The sequence below is a fragment of the Lucilia cuprina genome, chromosome 3 (assembly GCF_022045245.1).
Source record: "Lucilia cuprina isolate Lc7/37 chromosome 3, ASM2204524v1, whole genome shotgun sequence".
Classification (NCBI taxonomy): domain Eukaryota; kingdom Metazoa; phylum Arthropoda; class Insecta; order Diptera; family Calliphoridae; genus Lucilia; species Lucilia cuprina.
Window position 1 is genome coordinate 58,706,132 of NC_060951.1, and position 14,587 is coordinate 58,720,718.

The 14,587-nt window shown below is 32.6% G+C and overlaps 1 protein-coding gene across 1 annotated transcript; it reads right to left on the reverse strand.

The window, feature by feature from the left end:
* Positions 1–286: 286 nt before the first annotated feature.
* Positions 287–14,158, reverse strand: LOC111677883 (low-density lipoprotein receptor-related protein 4). The gene is made up of 13 exons (XM_023439089.2): positions 13,138–14,158; positions 6,387–7,467; positions 5,871–6,324; positions 5,685–5,806; positions 5,437–5,628; positions 3,688–5,369; positions 3,053–3,627; positions 1,957–2,996; positions 1,778–1,903; positions 1,603–1,720; positions 1,059–1,542; positions 839–996; positions 287–764 (listed from the first exon to the last, which is right to left on the reverse strand). Exons 1-13 carry the CDS (start codon positions 13,175–13,177, stop codon positions 633–635), a joined length of 6,204 nt encoding a protein of 2,067 aa, XP_023294857.2. The 5' UTR covers positions 13,178–14,158; the 3' UTR covers positions 287–632.
* Positions 14,159–14,587: the final 429 nt, after the last annotated feature.

Consider the following 14,587-nt stretch of genomic DNA (forward strand, 5'->3'; position numbering starts at 1 on the left):
ACAAACTTTAGATGTTTTTAATGTTTTGAAAATTTTCAATAAAAAAATAAAAATATTAATTTGGAAATTTTATAAATTTTTTGTTTAAAAAATATCTTTTAGATATTTTCTTTTTAAAATAAACTTATTAAATGTTTTAGAAATAATTGTTTTATAAATAAATAATTTTAAATATTAAGAGAAATTATTTAATATGTTTAAAATAAATTTTTAAATTTTTTTATTATTTTATAAATTATATTTTTTAATAAAATATCTTTAAGATATTTTCATTGAAATATGTTCGTTATGAAAAAAAGTATAGAACTTTAAAGTCTAACATTTAAAGTGATAAGAAGACAGTTCTATAATCTATTTTGAAATAATTTAAAAAATGTTTTTTCTTAAAAGAAAAAATAAAATTTACGAAACTCTTTAATTTAAATTAATAAGAACAATTTTAAATACTGTCATTTCATGAAAGAAGACGTTTAAAAGTTTGAGTTTTAAATCTATACTTTAAAAAATAAAATTTAGTTAAAAAAAAAAAATTATGATATGAGATCCATATACATAAATACTATTTTGAATTCCATATAACAATTCGCAAGTTTTTAATTGTGTATGTATTAATTTTTACTTTAAAAATTTGTTTACGTTATTGTTGATAAAGTAGACAATTGTATCTTATTGACAGAGGGCGAGGCCGAAGGTGAGGGTGTTGGTACAAATAGACTGGAGGAAGCGGTTTCCGTTGTTAAACTGCGCTCTTCATAAACACGTTCCTAAATGAATTTATAATTTTAAATTAATAATAAAATTTCTATTTTTATTTTTGTAAATTATTTCATCAACTTACATGTGATCTATCGTTTTTAAAGCGTTTCCATATTGTGGTTTTAGGTTCCATGGGTGTGCCATCGACATTATAGTTGGGATTGGAAAATGTCAACACCGAACGACTGGAGCCTCTAGAGTGTCTTTTGGGTTTCGGATGTTTAGCGGGTGTTATCATATCTACAATGAAACAAACTTATAAAATACCAAATTTTCTGCTATAAACTACTCTTAACACTTACATATAACCAATGCTATCATTACGAATAAGAATATCAATGCTATAATTGTTGCTATAACAATAATTAACTTCATGTCCAATAATGGATCGGCCACACGAAAATCTTCTTCGAAATCATCATTGCTGAGTGCATTATCCGTTTCCGTTACCTCATCCAAATCATCGACTATGGGGTCACCGCCTCTTCTTGGTATATAGTAGCGTGGTATGGTTAAACATTCCCTACCATCGGGGCGATCCGGACAAGCACAGGTATAATTAGAGCCACGATAAAGACACAAATGTGTACAACCGCCATTATCTTGAGAGCATTGATTCCAATCTTCAGATTGTCGTTTACGTGAAACAGCTCTAATATCCAGAGCACCACTGAGAGCATCTCGTATTTCAACCGGTTGAGAATATTTTGAACCCATAGAGCCTTTGCGATAAGCACGAAAAACTGATTTATTATACCAATCAGTCCAATAGATGTTGTTTTCAAACTATTAAAAAGATAGCAATTAAATAAAAATCTTTTTCATGAAATTTTATTTTTAACCAACCATAGTCAAGCCAAAGGGATGTGGCGCAAATGCTACTAAAACAGTACGACGTTTGCCATTAAAGTCAACTTGACCAATATTATCCTCTAAAGCATCCGCCCACAATAAACGCCGATTTCTATGAAAGAAATATAAAATTTATATATATACTTCCTAAAAACCATGATTAGCTTACTCAAAGTCCAATGTTAAGCCCGTAGGAAAGCCCAGATTATTGCTGACTATAACAGTGCGATTAGAGCCATCTAGTAAACTACGTTCAATTCTGGAGGGTGTCTCCCAGTCGGCCCAAAACAAATAGCTGTAACAAAATTATTAATAAATATCCGTCTTTGCAATCAACTTGCTACTTACCCTTTTTTAGGATGTACTATTAAAGAACGTGGATCTCCCAAATCATCTGTTATGAGTTGCTTGCGGCAGGAACCATCTAAACGTGCTACCTCTATAACCTTGTGATCTGAATCGGACCAATACAAATTGTCTGCTATCCAATCTACCGCCAAGCCATTAGGTGTTAAGAGATTCGTTACAATATCTTTGCTGTCGGCCAAATTTAATAAATTTATACGTCTTATAACATCCAAATTAACATCAGCCACATAAAGCCAATGTTTGCGATAATGGTAGTCCAAGACAACGGCACCATGTACCTCTTTTACAGGTAATACCACATCCATAAGATCAGGAGTATTCAGAGAAATCATACCAATGCCCGAACGCAAAGCAATCAATAGATAATCTTCAGGTAAATATTCACATTCCGTTAAACTACCATTTCTCAACTTTAGGCCTATGGAACATTTGCACGAAAAACCGGACGGATTGCGTAGACATAGTTGCGAACAGCCTCCATTATTGAGGCCACAAACATTTTCAGGTAACGACGTGTTAGTAGAAATAACTTTAATGTCCATTAAACCATCGATATTGGTCATGACATCTCTTCGATCGGTAACATTACTGCGATCAGTCATATGTAAAGCTTTAGATTTCCAATCTGTCCAATAGATATAATTATCGGTTAAAGCCAATGCATAGGGATGTTGCAAATAAGCCATAATTAATTTACGATGATTGCCAGTATAATCACAAGAGTCGATAGTTTTCAACTGGGCATCAACCCAATAAATGCGTTTTGTTTTCAGATCCAAAGATAATCCATTTGGCCAACCCAAATTAGAGGTAACAATACGTTGGCGATTTTCACCATCCATATGAGCGCGTTCGATTTTGCGATAATGTCCCCAATCAGTCCAGAAAAGGAAACCAGCTTCGTAGTCCAAAGCCAAACCACGAGGAGCCTCTAAATCTTTCCAGGCTATAAGATGACGATGTTTGCCATCTAATGTAGAGACCTCAATTGTGTGACGACCAGCATCAGCCCAATAAATCTAAAAGGAAGAGGAAACTAAATTTTCTACTTTAAAAAATAAATCATTCAACTTACCATTCTACCCACTGAATCTATAACCAAACCATCGGGATTATCAATCGTCTCATAAATAACACGACTAACATTTAAACCATCTGGTGTAGAACGCATAATAACATCTTCGACAGTATCCGACCAATAGATAACGCCCGTTTTTCTATCGACATCCAAAGCAACAGCATTGGAAATTGATGGCAAAGGTAAAACCACATCCACCAAATGATCAAAATCCAAAGATATTTGTCTAATATCCACTCGATGAGCAAAGAGTATATACGAACTGGGTCCAGAAGAACAAGTGTGACCATCTTCCTTAATGGCGACTCCAACGGGACAAGCGCACGTATATCCTGAAGGATTGAGCAGACATAAATGCGAGCAGCCACCATTAGCACTGTCACAAGCATTTCGTATCCTTCGACGTGATCGGTGAAAAATGGTGATATCCATTAGGTCACTGGTATTGGCTATAACGGTGGTTATGTCTTTGCCAGTCATTTTGTCAGCACTGGATACAGATTTGGTGTCCCAGTCGGTCCAGTAGACACGAGAACCGCTAACATCCAAGCCAAAGGGATGAGATAAGTCATCTGTGGATAAAGATTTTAAATTAATATACAACACTTTTTCTTGCTACAAAATAAACTTACCCACTAACACTTTACGACCGGAACCATCGAAATTTATATTTTCCAAAGATTTAGTGCCACCATCCACAAAATACAGTTTCTGTTGCTCATAGTCTATGGCCAAGCCATTCGGCCATTTGATATTGGTCGATAGAACTACTTTACGATTTTTACCATCCATATGAGCCGTCTCTATCATGGCTGGATTACCCCAGTCTGTCCAATACATCACACCATCCATAGGATTGACAACAATATCTCTAGGCTTTTCCAGATTTTCCCACACCAATAAAGTGCGCATTTTACCATTTGTGGTGGCAGCTTCGATGCGATATGTAATTTGGTCTGTCCAGTAAAGTTTATCGGTTAGCCAGTCATAAGCCAAACCCGCTGGACCCACTAGATTCGAGTGTATAACCTTCTGTTGAAAGCTGCCATTGAGATGGGCCTTATTGATAGTACTTCTTTCGACATCTGTCCAATATATAGTATCTGTGTCACTTGACCAATCCAGTGCCACTGCATGTTTTAAGTTATCCAATGGTATAATCATATCGACGTCTGCCGAGGAAGAGGGTTTACCAATCAATTGCCTTAAACGTATATCCTTTCGTCGGGCTACCAAAATCAATTCATCTGGAGCACTTTTACAACTCTTGCCATCTTCTTTTAGGGTTAAACCTATGGGACAACCACAACGTCTGGAATTTTTATTAGGAAGACACAAATGAGAACATCCTCCTCTGAGGCCACGCCTATCTTTCTGACAATGATCTTCATATTCAGGCTGACGAGCTGGATGGTAGGCATGAATGTCCATGGGAAAATGGAAATTTTCGTGTATTGAACTGAAACCTTTACCAGTTATTTTATTAGCTGCCGATACGGTTTTGGTATTCCAATCTGTCCAGTACATTGTGTCTTCGAAAATGGTCATAGCAAAGGGATGAGGTAGATGTGTACTAAGAATTTTCGCCCGATTAGAACCATCCAAATTGGAACATTCTATAGCATGTTGTTTGGCATCAGCCCAATAGAGTTTGTGGCTGGGATAATCGATCGTGAGGCCATTGGGCCAAGTCACTCCTTTAGAAATAATAACCTGCCTTTGGGAACCATCCATATAAGCTCGTTCTATTTTTGGATTAGGACCCCAGTCCGTCCAAAATACCATAGCCTCTCCTGGATGCACAACAATAGCACGCGGTTTATCTAAATCATTGGCCACAATCACAGACCTTAAGGTGCCATCAAAGTTAGAAACCTCAATTCTTCTAGTGCCCGAATCAGTCCAGAATAATAAGTCGTGTATCCAGTCTACTGCTATACCACCGGGAGACTCTAGACCCCATTTAATTAAATCCCTTACACGCGTACCATTAATATAAACCATTTTAATAACATCTGTTGAAATATCGGACCAAAATAATAAACCTTTCTTATAGTGATAATCTAGAGCGATGGCGTTATGTAGACCCTTAACAACAGCGGCATAACGATTATTGCGTAATGTTACACGTCTGATATCCCAGCGATTAGCTACAAGCAAAGTCATGGCGCCACCTAAGGCTTTACAAGTACGTAAGTCGGGACGCAAAACATAACCGCTCTCGCAAGAACAAATGAATGAGCCATGGGTATTTTGACATTTCTGAGAGCATACAGGATTAGTTAAATACTGGCACTCATCAATGTCGGTACAACTAAAAATGGTAAAATGGAAATCAATTAATTGATTGATAAAATGAATTGCTTTAGTTAAGCACTAACTTTTTCTTATTAGAATTCATAAGGAAACCCAAACGACAAGCACATTCTTCCCGACCTCTAGGGCTGGTTACACACAATTGTTCACATTTACTGCCTGGCTCACATTCACGATAATGTGGACAATTGATCTCATCCTCACCCAGAGGACAGTCGTTTTGTCCATCGCAAACATGCTTTTGATGAACGCATATTCTAAAAAAGACCAAAATATAGAAATATTGTCTAGTCATTGATATTATTAAACTTACTTCAAGTTGGTGATATTCTTTTTAGCCGGACAAAGAAATTGACCCGGATCACATTGCAAATGACAATCGACTTCATCCTCAGCTGAAGAACAGTCGGGATAACCATCACAAAGCCAGGTACGCTAGAGCAAATTTTTCAAATATTGTATTTCAAATGTAAATTAAAGGGAAATAATTTATACATACCAAAATACAACGTCCATTGTTGCAAGTAAACTCATCTGCACCACATGTATTAGAGACAGCAGAATTCATATTGCCACATTCATTTTCATCTTCACCTCCATCACAATCTTGTTCTTTATCGCATTTCCAGCGCATAGGAATACAAGTACCATCGGCACATTTAAATTCACTGGATGTACATTGAGAAGGTTTCTGTGGACAATTCTCTTCATCACTCCAGTCACCACAGTCATTATCGCCATCACAGCGGAAGCGTGATAATATACATCTACCTCCAGGACCACCTGCACCACCTAGACCACCACGACACTTAAATTCACCTTCTGGGCAACTATTAATAACAGCGGGACATTTAATTTCATCAGAATTGTCGCTGCAATCTTGTTCGCCATCACAACGAAACGCTATGGAAATGCAGTAACCATCATTACAAGAAAAGTGTTCACTGGAACATCTAAAATATAAAAAATTGATAGTAATAATAACTATATCTAAAATTATTAATTATACACCCACCTGGTGCGATTACAATGACCTTCGTCAGTAAAGTCCTTGCAATCATTTTCACCATCACACACCCAAAGTTTGGGTATACAAAATCCATTGCCGCACTCAAATTGATCATCCAAACAATCCACCCTTTCACCACACTGCGTTTCATCAGAGTAATCACCACAATCATCATCGCCATCACACAGCCAATCTTTATTAATACAACGAAATGTTTTTGGACACATAATATGCAAACCTGTCTGTTCACATTCTCTCGTTAGTTTTGTCACCATCTCATCGACAGCATCGCAATCCCATTCGTCGGAACCATCTTCACACTGAGGAACTTTATCACAACGTTCACCTATTGGTATACAATTGCATTTCGTTTGGCACTGCAATTGCATTTCACCACACATATTCTGACAATGATTACTAAACGAATCACTTTGACTCAAACGATCTTGTTCGCGATCATACAGAGTAATGTGATTTATATGTGGGCGAAAAACCTTATTCTTAACATGTAACAAATTCATAAAACCATCTCGACCACGAGACATTTCGAGACCACGACTCACTGTACCATCGCGCACACCATAGAGATCAGTACGACTACCGCCACCACTACGCGAACCTGGTACAACTATTTTACCCACTTTCAAGCCATTGCCCACATCCGGTGTAAATTGTGGCGATATTGGTTCGTACATATCTTCGTCGATATCATGGGGTGGTCCATATGAAGGATGTATATGATAGTCCTCATAATCGTGTTCAACATTTATATCCAAATCATCGTATTCCTTTATGTGATGCATTTGTTGTTTAATAATTTGTTTCATATTTAACTTATTATGTTTGGCCCCTACACTACCACCACCACCGGCCGCATTACCAGAACTCCCTCCATTATTTCCACCACCACCAGCAGTTCGTAATTGGTGGTGCTGTTGGGGATTGTGAGCCACGACATGCTCTTTCGAATAAACCGTAGGACCTAGTACGTGTTTCGGATATTTGGGGTATTTAACTATTGAACCAAATTTTATTTTTGAATTAAAACCATGCATAGGAGTATGGGGTTCGCCATCATCACCAAGAACTGAAATGAGGAGGAAAAAAATTTCAATATTTTATTATATATAAGAGTAATATTTATTTAAAACTAAAATAGAACTGAACTAGAACTGAACTAGAACTAGAACTGAACTAGAACTGAACTAGAACTGAACTAGAACTGAACTAGAACTGAACTAGAACTGAACTAGAACTGAACTAGAACTGAACTAGAACTGAACTAGAACTGAACTAGAACTGAACTAGAACTGAACTAGAACTGAACTAGAACTGAACTAGAACTGAACTAGAACTGAACTAGAACTGAACTAGAACTGAACTAGAAATAAACTAGAACATAACAAGTAAGAGTGTTATATTCGGCTATGCCGAATCTTATATACCAAATTTATTTTTGTTGAATTTCGTCGCTATACTAGTATTTTTAAGCCTTTAATGAACGTTGCAGTAATTTTCAGAAGGGGACCATATATGGGGGGTAGGGTCAATTATGGACCGATCCTCATAAAGTTTGTTATACAGAATTTGGAACATAAGAAACTTACTGATGTCGAATTTCATCGCTATATTCGTATTTATAAACAAGTTAAAGCTGCTCTTCGAGGAGCCACTTGTATGGAGGCTATCCAAAAACGTGGACCGATATTGCCCATTTTCAATACCAAACAATCCTTACCTATAAGAAATATTTGTGTGAAATTTCAACTCTCTAGCTCTTACTATTCGGACTGTATTCTGCTTCAAACAGACAGACGGACGGACAGACATGGCTAGATCGTCTTAGAATTTAATGAGGACCCAGACTATATATACTTTTGTGGGTCTATGATCAATATTTCGATGTGTTACAAACGGAATGATAAAATCAATATATGGGTATAAAAATGTATTTAATTAAAGGCGATAAAAATATTACAAGATATGACCATTTGAACATTTTTCATCATGGTCTTACCAATGGTGTTTTTCTTTTCCCGGACTATTTAATTTTTTCCGGAAAACGGGATTTAATTTTGACCATAAGGCTTACCCCATTAAAAATAGTTAATATGAGTGCATTATTTCACCTTCAAACCGAATCTACCAATTTAGGCCTATTAGCTCATAATTATAAATAATGTATTCGCATCAATATTACTCAAATTCGGTACTAAAAATTCTTCGGAATTCAGTGTAAGACTAATTTTTGCCTCCTGCAGAAAATTACAATTCATATCAGCCTCTTACATATATGTAAACAACAGTTATTTCTTCTTTAATTAAATATCGAATTATTCGACCTTTATTTAAAATGTTAAAAATTAAATACCTAAATGGAAGTTAGTCAACATTTCCTTAATTTTTTTTACATTTTCCATATTTTTCGTTTGTACTTGTATATTGCTTAGATATACACTGTTAATAATGTAGATATTTCAGCAATTGAAGTTTAAAATTTTAACTTTTGAGATAAATCAAATATAAATATTCATGTATGTAAATATGTAATATGAAATACATATAAACACATATTTTTAATATGGAATCAAAGTAATAAAATTACCATTCAAATACGTGCAGAATATATGTAAATATTTTCACTAAATCCTCACATTTAATGCTCATATCTTCAATAACTTTAAAAGCAAAAAAAAAGAAGAATTCATTAATCTTCACGAATTTTTGTATCCATTCGTACGCGCAGATTTGTTCATGCGCAGTTGAACTCTTCAATATGAATGAGATTGCTTTGTTTGAAGCAATAATTTTAACATTGAATATAGAGTATATATATATGGATGCTGCCTGGCTAAATAAGATGTAGAAATGGGATAAAAGTAAAAATATGTATCTCTTATAGTATTGTTGTGTTTTCTAGACAATTGACTAAAAACCATTTTTTCGCAATTTTATAGATACACTCACATACAACTAAAACTTTTAAGTTCTGTCAATGTACATGTGTTTGTATCTGTGTGTAAATATGTTACTAAAAAAGCTTAGTTGGCATTCATTCATTCATTAAAATGTAGAGTGTAAGGTTAGGGTTGAGACTGACTCCCTATTTTCTCCAAACATACACCAAACGAACTTAAAAAGGAAATAATGAAATTCGAAAGCTTTTGGTATACGTTTTTACGAAAATATCTCGATGAAAAGTAATCACTATAAAAATATTCGTTATTCCATTTTTGTCTATATTCAAGTGTTTTTGCCAGCTATTTCAAGAATTTTTTTTTTTTTTTTTTGAAACTTGAAAAGTGAGTTGCTCCATCATTATTTACTCGTTACATTTTCACTTTGGGAAATTGTAATTATCAACCCACTTACTATATACTGTATATTTACTTATTCTTATACATATACTTGTATACATACAAATACATACATTTATACAATATTTGTCAATTATTATTATCGTAAACCTACACCTTGAATTTTGTTATTTTTATATTGAAGAAAGCTTTAGATACATTATTTAAGAGTTAATTTTTTTTAAACTGTATAACTTATAATAATTTTTTATAAAATGTTTACTTCAAAAATATTTAAACTTTTAAAACAACCTAAAATTTTATTTGTCGTTTTAAAAATCTTATATATATTTTAATTTTTTCCTAAGTTGTTGTACGTAACCCACCCACGCACTAGATAAAAATAAATACAATAGAGATAAAATGCTAGAAAAACGCCCTAAACAAATTGGGACGGGCTTTGTCATTATTTACGCTTAAATTATGTGTAAATATATTTTTACAAATTAAATTCTACATTGAAATTAAATCAGTACAACTGTTCCAGTTTAGTTTAGTTCTAATTCAGTTCTAGTTCAATTCTAGTTCAGTTCTAGTTCTAGTTCAGTTCTAGTTCAGTTCTAGTTCAGTTCTAGTTCAGTTCTAGTTCAGTTCTAGTTCAGTTCTAGTTCAGTTCTAGTTCAGTTCTAGTTCAGTTCTAGTTCAGTTCTAGTTCAGTTTTAGTTCAGTTCTAGTTCAGTTCTAGTTCAGTTCTAGTTCAGTTTTAGTTCAGTTCTAGTTCAGTTCTATGTGTAAAAATGCTGCCTTTTTTATATATTATTAACATGAAAGAATTAAATAAAAATCCAGTTAATGTATCTGAAATACTTTAAGGACACGAATATTAAGGGGGATCATTCGTCATAGGAATAACTCGAATAACTTGAAAACTGAGTAATCAATCTTATCACATTATCAAATTTGGCTTTCTTTTATCGATTATTTATCATCCCTAAAAGTTTAAAAATTAAACTTTACATTTAATGGAAGGCAGACGTGATTTATTGTTTTGTAAAGGACTGTGAAAATATTTCACTGTGTGTATTTTTGTGCTAATTTTTTTAGTTTTTGTGATAGAAAAAATATATTAGCTGGTGATATAATGTCAATAATAGTGAACCATAAGACACTACTATTACTATTTTTGTCGATAATATAATTGGAAGCCCGAAATTTTTCTAACTAAACCCCAGAACTGCTCCTGGGGCACATTCGGCAAATATATTTAATGCCAGTGATTTAGAACAAAATTTGGTTAAAATAAAAAAAACAGTAATTATTTATTTTAACTTTTTGGGTAAGTGAAATAAACAATAAACTTCTTGTTTATTGTATTTTTTAGGCGTATTTACCCCATGGATGGGGCGGTAACGGAGTTCTTGGTCAACGCGGAAAAGTTTAAAAAATATATACATTAATATGAAAAAAATAAAACTTAAGCCAACACATTTAAGTATTCGAACAAAGAAAAAAAATTAAGAATATGTATTGTGGTTTTAATTTGAGGCCGCCTCAAAAAAAAGTAGTGGTGTATAGCCCCCCTTCTTCCCTACATAATAATAGTTGAAGAAAAAAATTTCACAATGTCTGTGAAAGACAACTCGAATATAGTAAAAAATAAGAGCAGTAACTACAATAATAAAAAAATGAAACATAAATACATCAATGAACCATGTAGAAAATAAGTCTTGTCCTTGTTTCATTTCTCTATGAGTGCGTGATTTCTCCATACACTTGAATTCCTTTTTTTAATTAATTGAAGTTCGTTTGTATCGTTTTGTCAAACGATGTCTAGCGATTCAATGCGAAGTTTATTTTCTCTCAAACAAATAAACAAACGAACAAATTGAAAAGAAGTAAAAAACGGGTCACTTTTTAACACTGTATACAAAGCTATGTACATTTTAGGTTTGCATGTATGTTTAACAGTGAGATTACATTTCAGCTGGCATCATTCAATTCAAAGAAAGGCAAATTGCAACACAAACACTCACGGTTTTACATATGTATGTACTATGTACATAAATATTTATATGTTTACAAATACATAATATTAAAAGAACTCTATAGAAGATGATGAAAATAAAAATTAATGAGTGTTTTTTTAATGTAAAATGAAAAGTGTTTTTTTGTCCTTGATTAAGAAGAAACCCACGAATGTACATACAGACATATATAATGTATGTATAATACACAAAAATATATTCTATATACATACTCCTTTTTTAAACATAAGTTTTGTACATCAAATAAGTCGACAAATAAAAAAGGCTTCTGTTAAACTTAAATTTTTTAATATAATAGAGCTGTTTGAGCTTCACATACACTATAAAAACAAAATTTTCAAAATAGTTTTTGACTTGAAGTGACAAAAGTAGATGATATAAGTACTGTCTAGTCGGTAGACTATTTTAGAAACTAGTCTAAAGGCTAGACAATAGAGTGGTTTATGGACTAAACAGTAGACTAGTCTATAGACAAGATAATAGGCTAGTATATAGACTACAGAGTAGACAATATATTGGTCTATAGATTAAAAAATAGTTAAGTCTATAAAGCAGGCAGTAGACCAGTCTTTAGACTGTAGATTATACAACAGACTAGTATATAGTATACATACTATATAACAGACTAGTCGATAGACTAGTACATAGACTAGTATATAGAGTACATAATAGACACAAGGCTTTTCTATAGATTATACAACAAAATAGTCTATAGACTAGACAATAGACTTGTACATAGAGTATAGACTAGATAATTAACTAGTATTTAGAGTAAAGACTAGTCTATAGACTAGTATTTAGAGTAAAGACTAGTCTATTAAATAGACAATAGATTATATAGACCATAGACTAGAACTTACCTAGTCTATAAACTAGATAAACTATAGACCAGACAATAGAATTAGACTAGTTAGTCTATAAAGTAACTTGTTGACTAGTCTATAGACTAGACTGTTGACTAGTCTATAGACTAGACTGTTGACTTGTCAATAGACTAGACGGTTGACTTGTCTATAGACTAGACTGTTGACTTATCTATAGACTAGACTGTTGACTATTCTATAGACTAGACTGTTGACTTGTCTATAGACTAGACTGTTGACTAGTCTAAAGACTATACTGTTGACTAGTCTATAGACTAGACTGTTGACTAGTCTAAAGACTAGACTGTTGACTAGTCTATAGACTATACTGTTGCCTAGTCTATAGACTATACTGTTGACTAGTCTATAGACTATACTGTATACTAGTCTATAGACTGTTGACTAGTCTATAGACTAGACTATTTTCTATAGTCTATATAGAGAATAACTAAATAAAATTATTTTCCATAACGCCTGGCTTTATATTTTTATTAGATTAAACTGAATTATTTTAACCATTTTAAAAATAACAAAATTTAAAAAAAATACTTACCCAAACGCACAAATATGACTAAAACAAATGTTTTAAACATTATCCTTTTAGCGAGCTTAAATGGGTTTTTGATGTTTGTCTATGGCTAGAAGGACGTTTTTCATAAAACGTCTTGTTTTAGTTTTACAATACAAAATCACCAACAAATTTTTATTCGTGTACATAAATGTATTCCTAGAGGATCTTTCTTGTAGTCTACTAAAAACTGTTGTTAGTTTGTACGTGTATGTAGTTGTAGCAGAGTGTGTGAGTGTGTTTAATTGAGTATGTGTGTTTGTATTCAATGAAACTTCAACGGCTGCGTATACAGATGTGTGGGTGTTTTAGAAAATGTATAATTTGTTCTTTTTCGGTTATATTTTTTATTTTGCTGTTTCTTCTTTAGCCTTTTTCTTTTATTTTATCCTTAAATATCCTTGTGTTTCTTTTGGTGTTATTTGTGGTATTTGTTTTTGTTGTTGCTTTCGTCGTAGTAGTTATTTTTGTTGGTGTTATCGTTGTCGCTCTTTTTTTCTTTCTTGTTGTTTTTGTTGTGGTGGTTGACGATTTGCTGAGTTGGTTGGTTTTTCAAAACCTTTTTTTCGTATCTTTTTATGTGTAAGAATTTTTATTCAATTATACAATGTCACCAAGATAAAAATTGCGTCTTCCTTTTTTTGGTTCGTTTCTTTTTGTTTTATATTTTTATGCGATATTTATATAACGAATTTGGTATATTTTGATTTTTTTTAAATTTTAGAATTATTTTCATTGTAAATTTATTTTCATTTGTTTTTTGTTTTTGGTTACATAGAGAATTTTAGCTGTTTTTTAGGGTTTTAGCCGATTTTTATTAACTTTCTTCTTTTTGGAATCGGCATTTACCCCTTACGCCTTCTTTTATAACCACGTTGCGTCATTTTAAATTTTTTATAAATTCTTTAACAATTCTATACATTTTATTTATTTTATATTTTTGTTAATATTTTACTTTTTGTTTTGTGGCAATTTAAATTTAACACTTTATTATAAATTGTATTAAGCTTAGGTTTCGTTTCACTTTTTTCGTTTCCTTTTTTAAGTCTGTGTGTGTGTTTTTAGCAATTCTTAGGATTATATTTTAAATACACATCTATAAAAAACAACAAAAAAATTTTAAATGGAAAATCTGTAAAAACGAAAATGCATTAGTGTGTGTTTTAGATTTTAGCAGTGTATGAGAAAATTTAATGTTACTTTAAAATGGGAGTTAATAAAGATTTTATTATTATTATTATTATTATTATTATTATTAATATTATAATTTGTTTAACGCTTGTAGTTTTAAAATAATAATATGTATTCAAGTTTATAGTTCTCCGTAAGGAGAAAAATTCTACTTCAACTTTGGGAATTATATATAATTTTCAATACTTAAGAAAAATTATGTCCCTTAATGAGAACCGCTTCTCATTTTAAGTTTATATTTTAT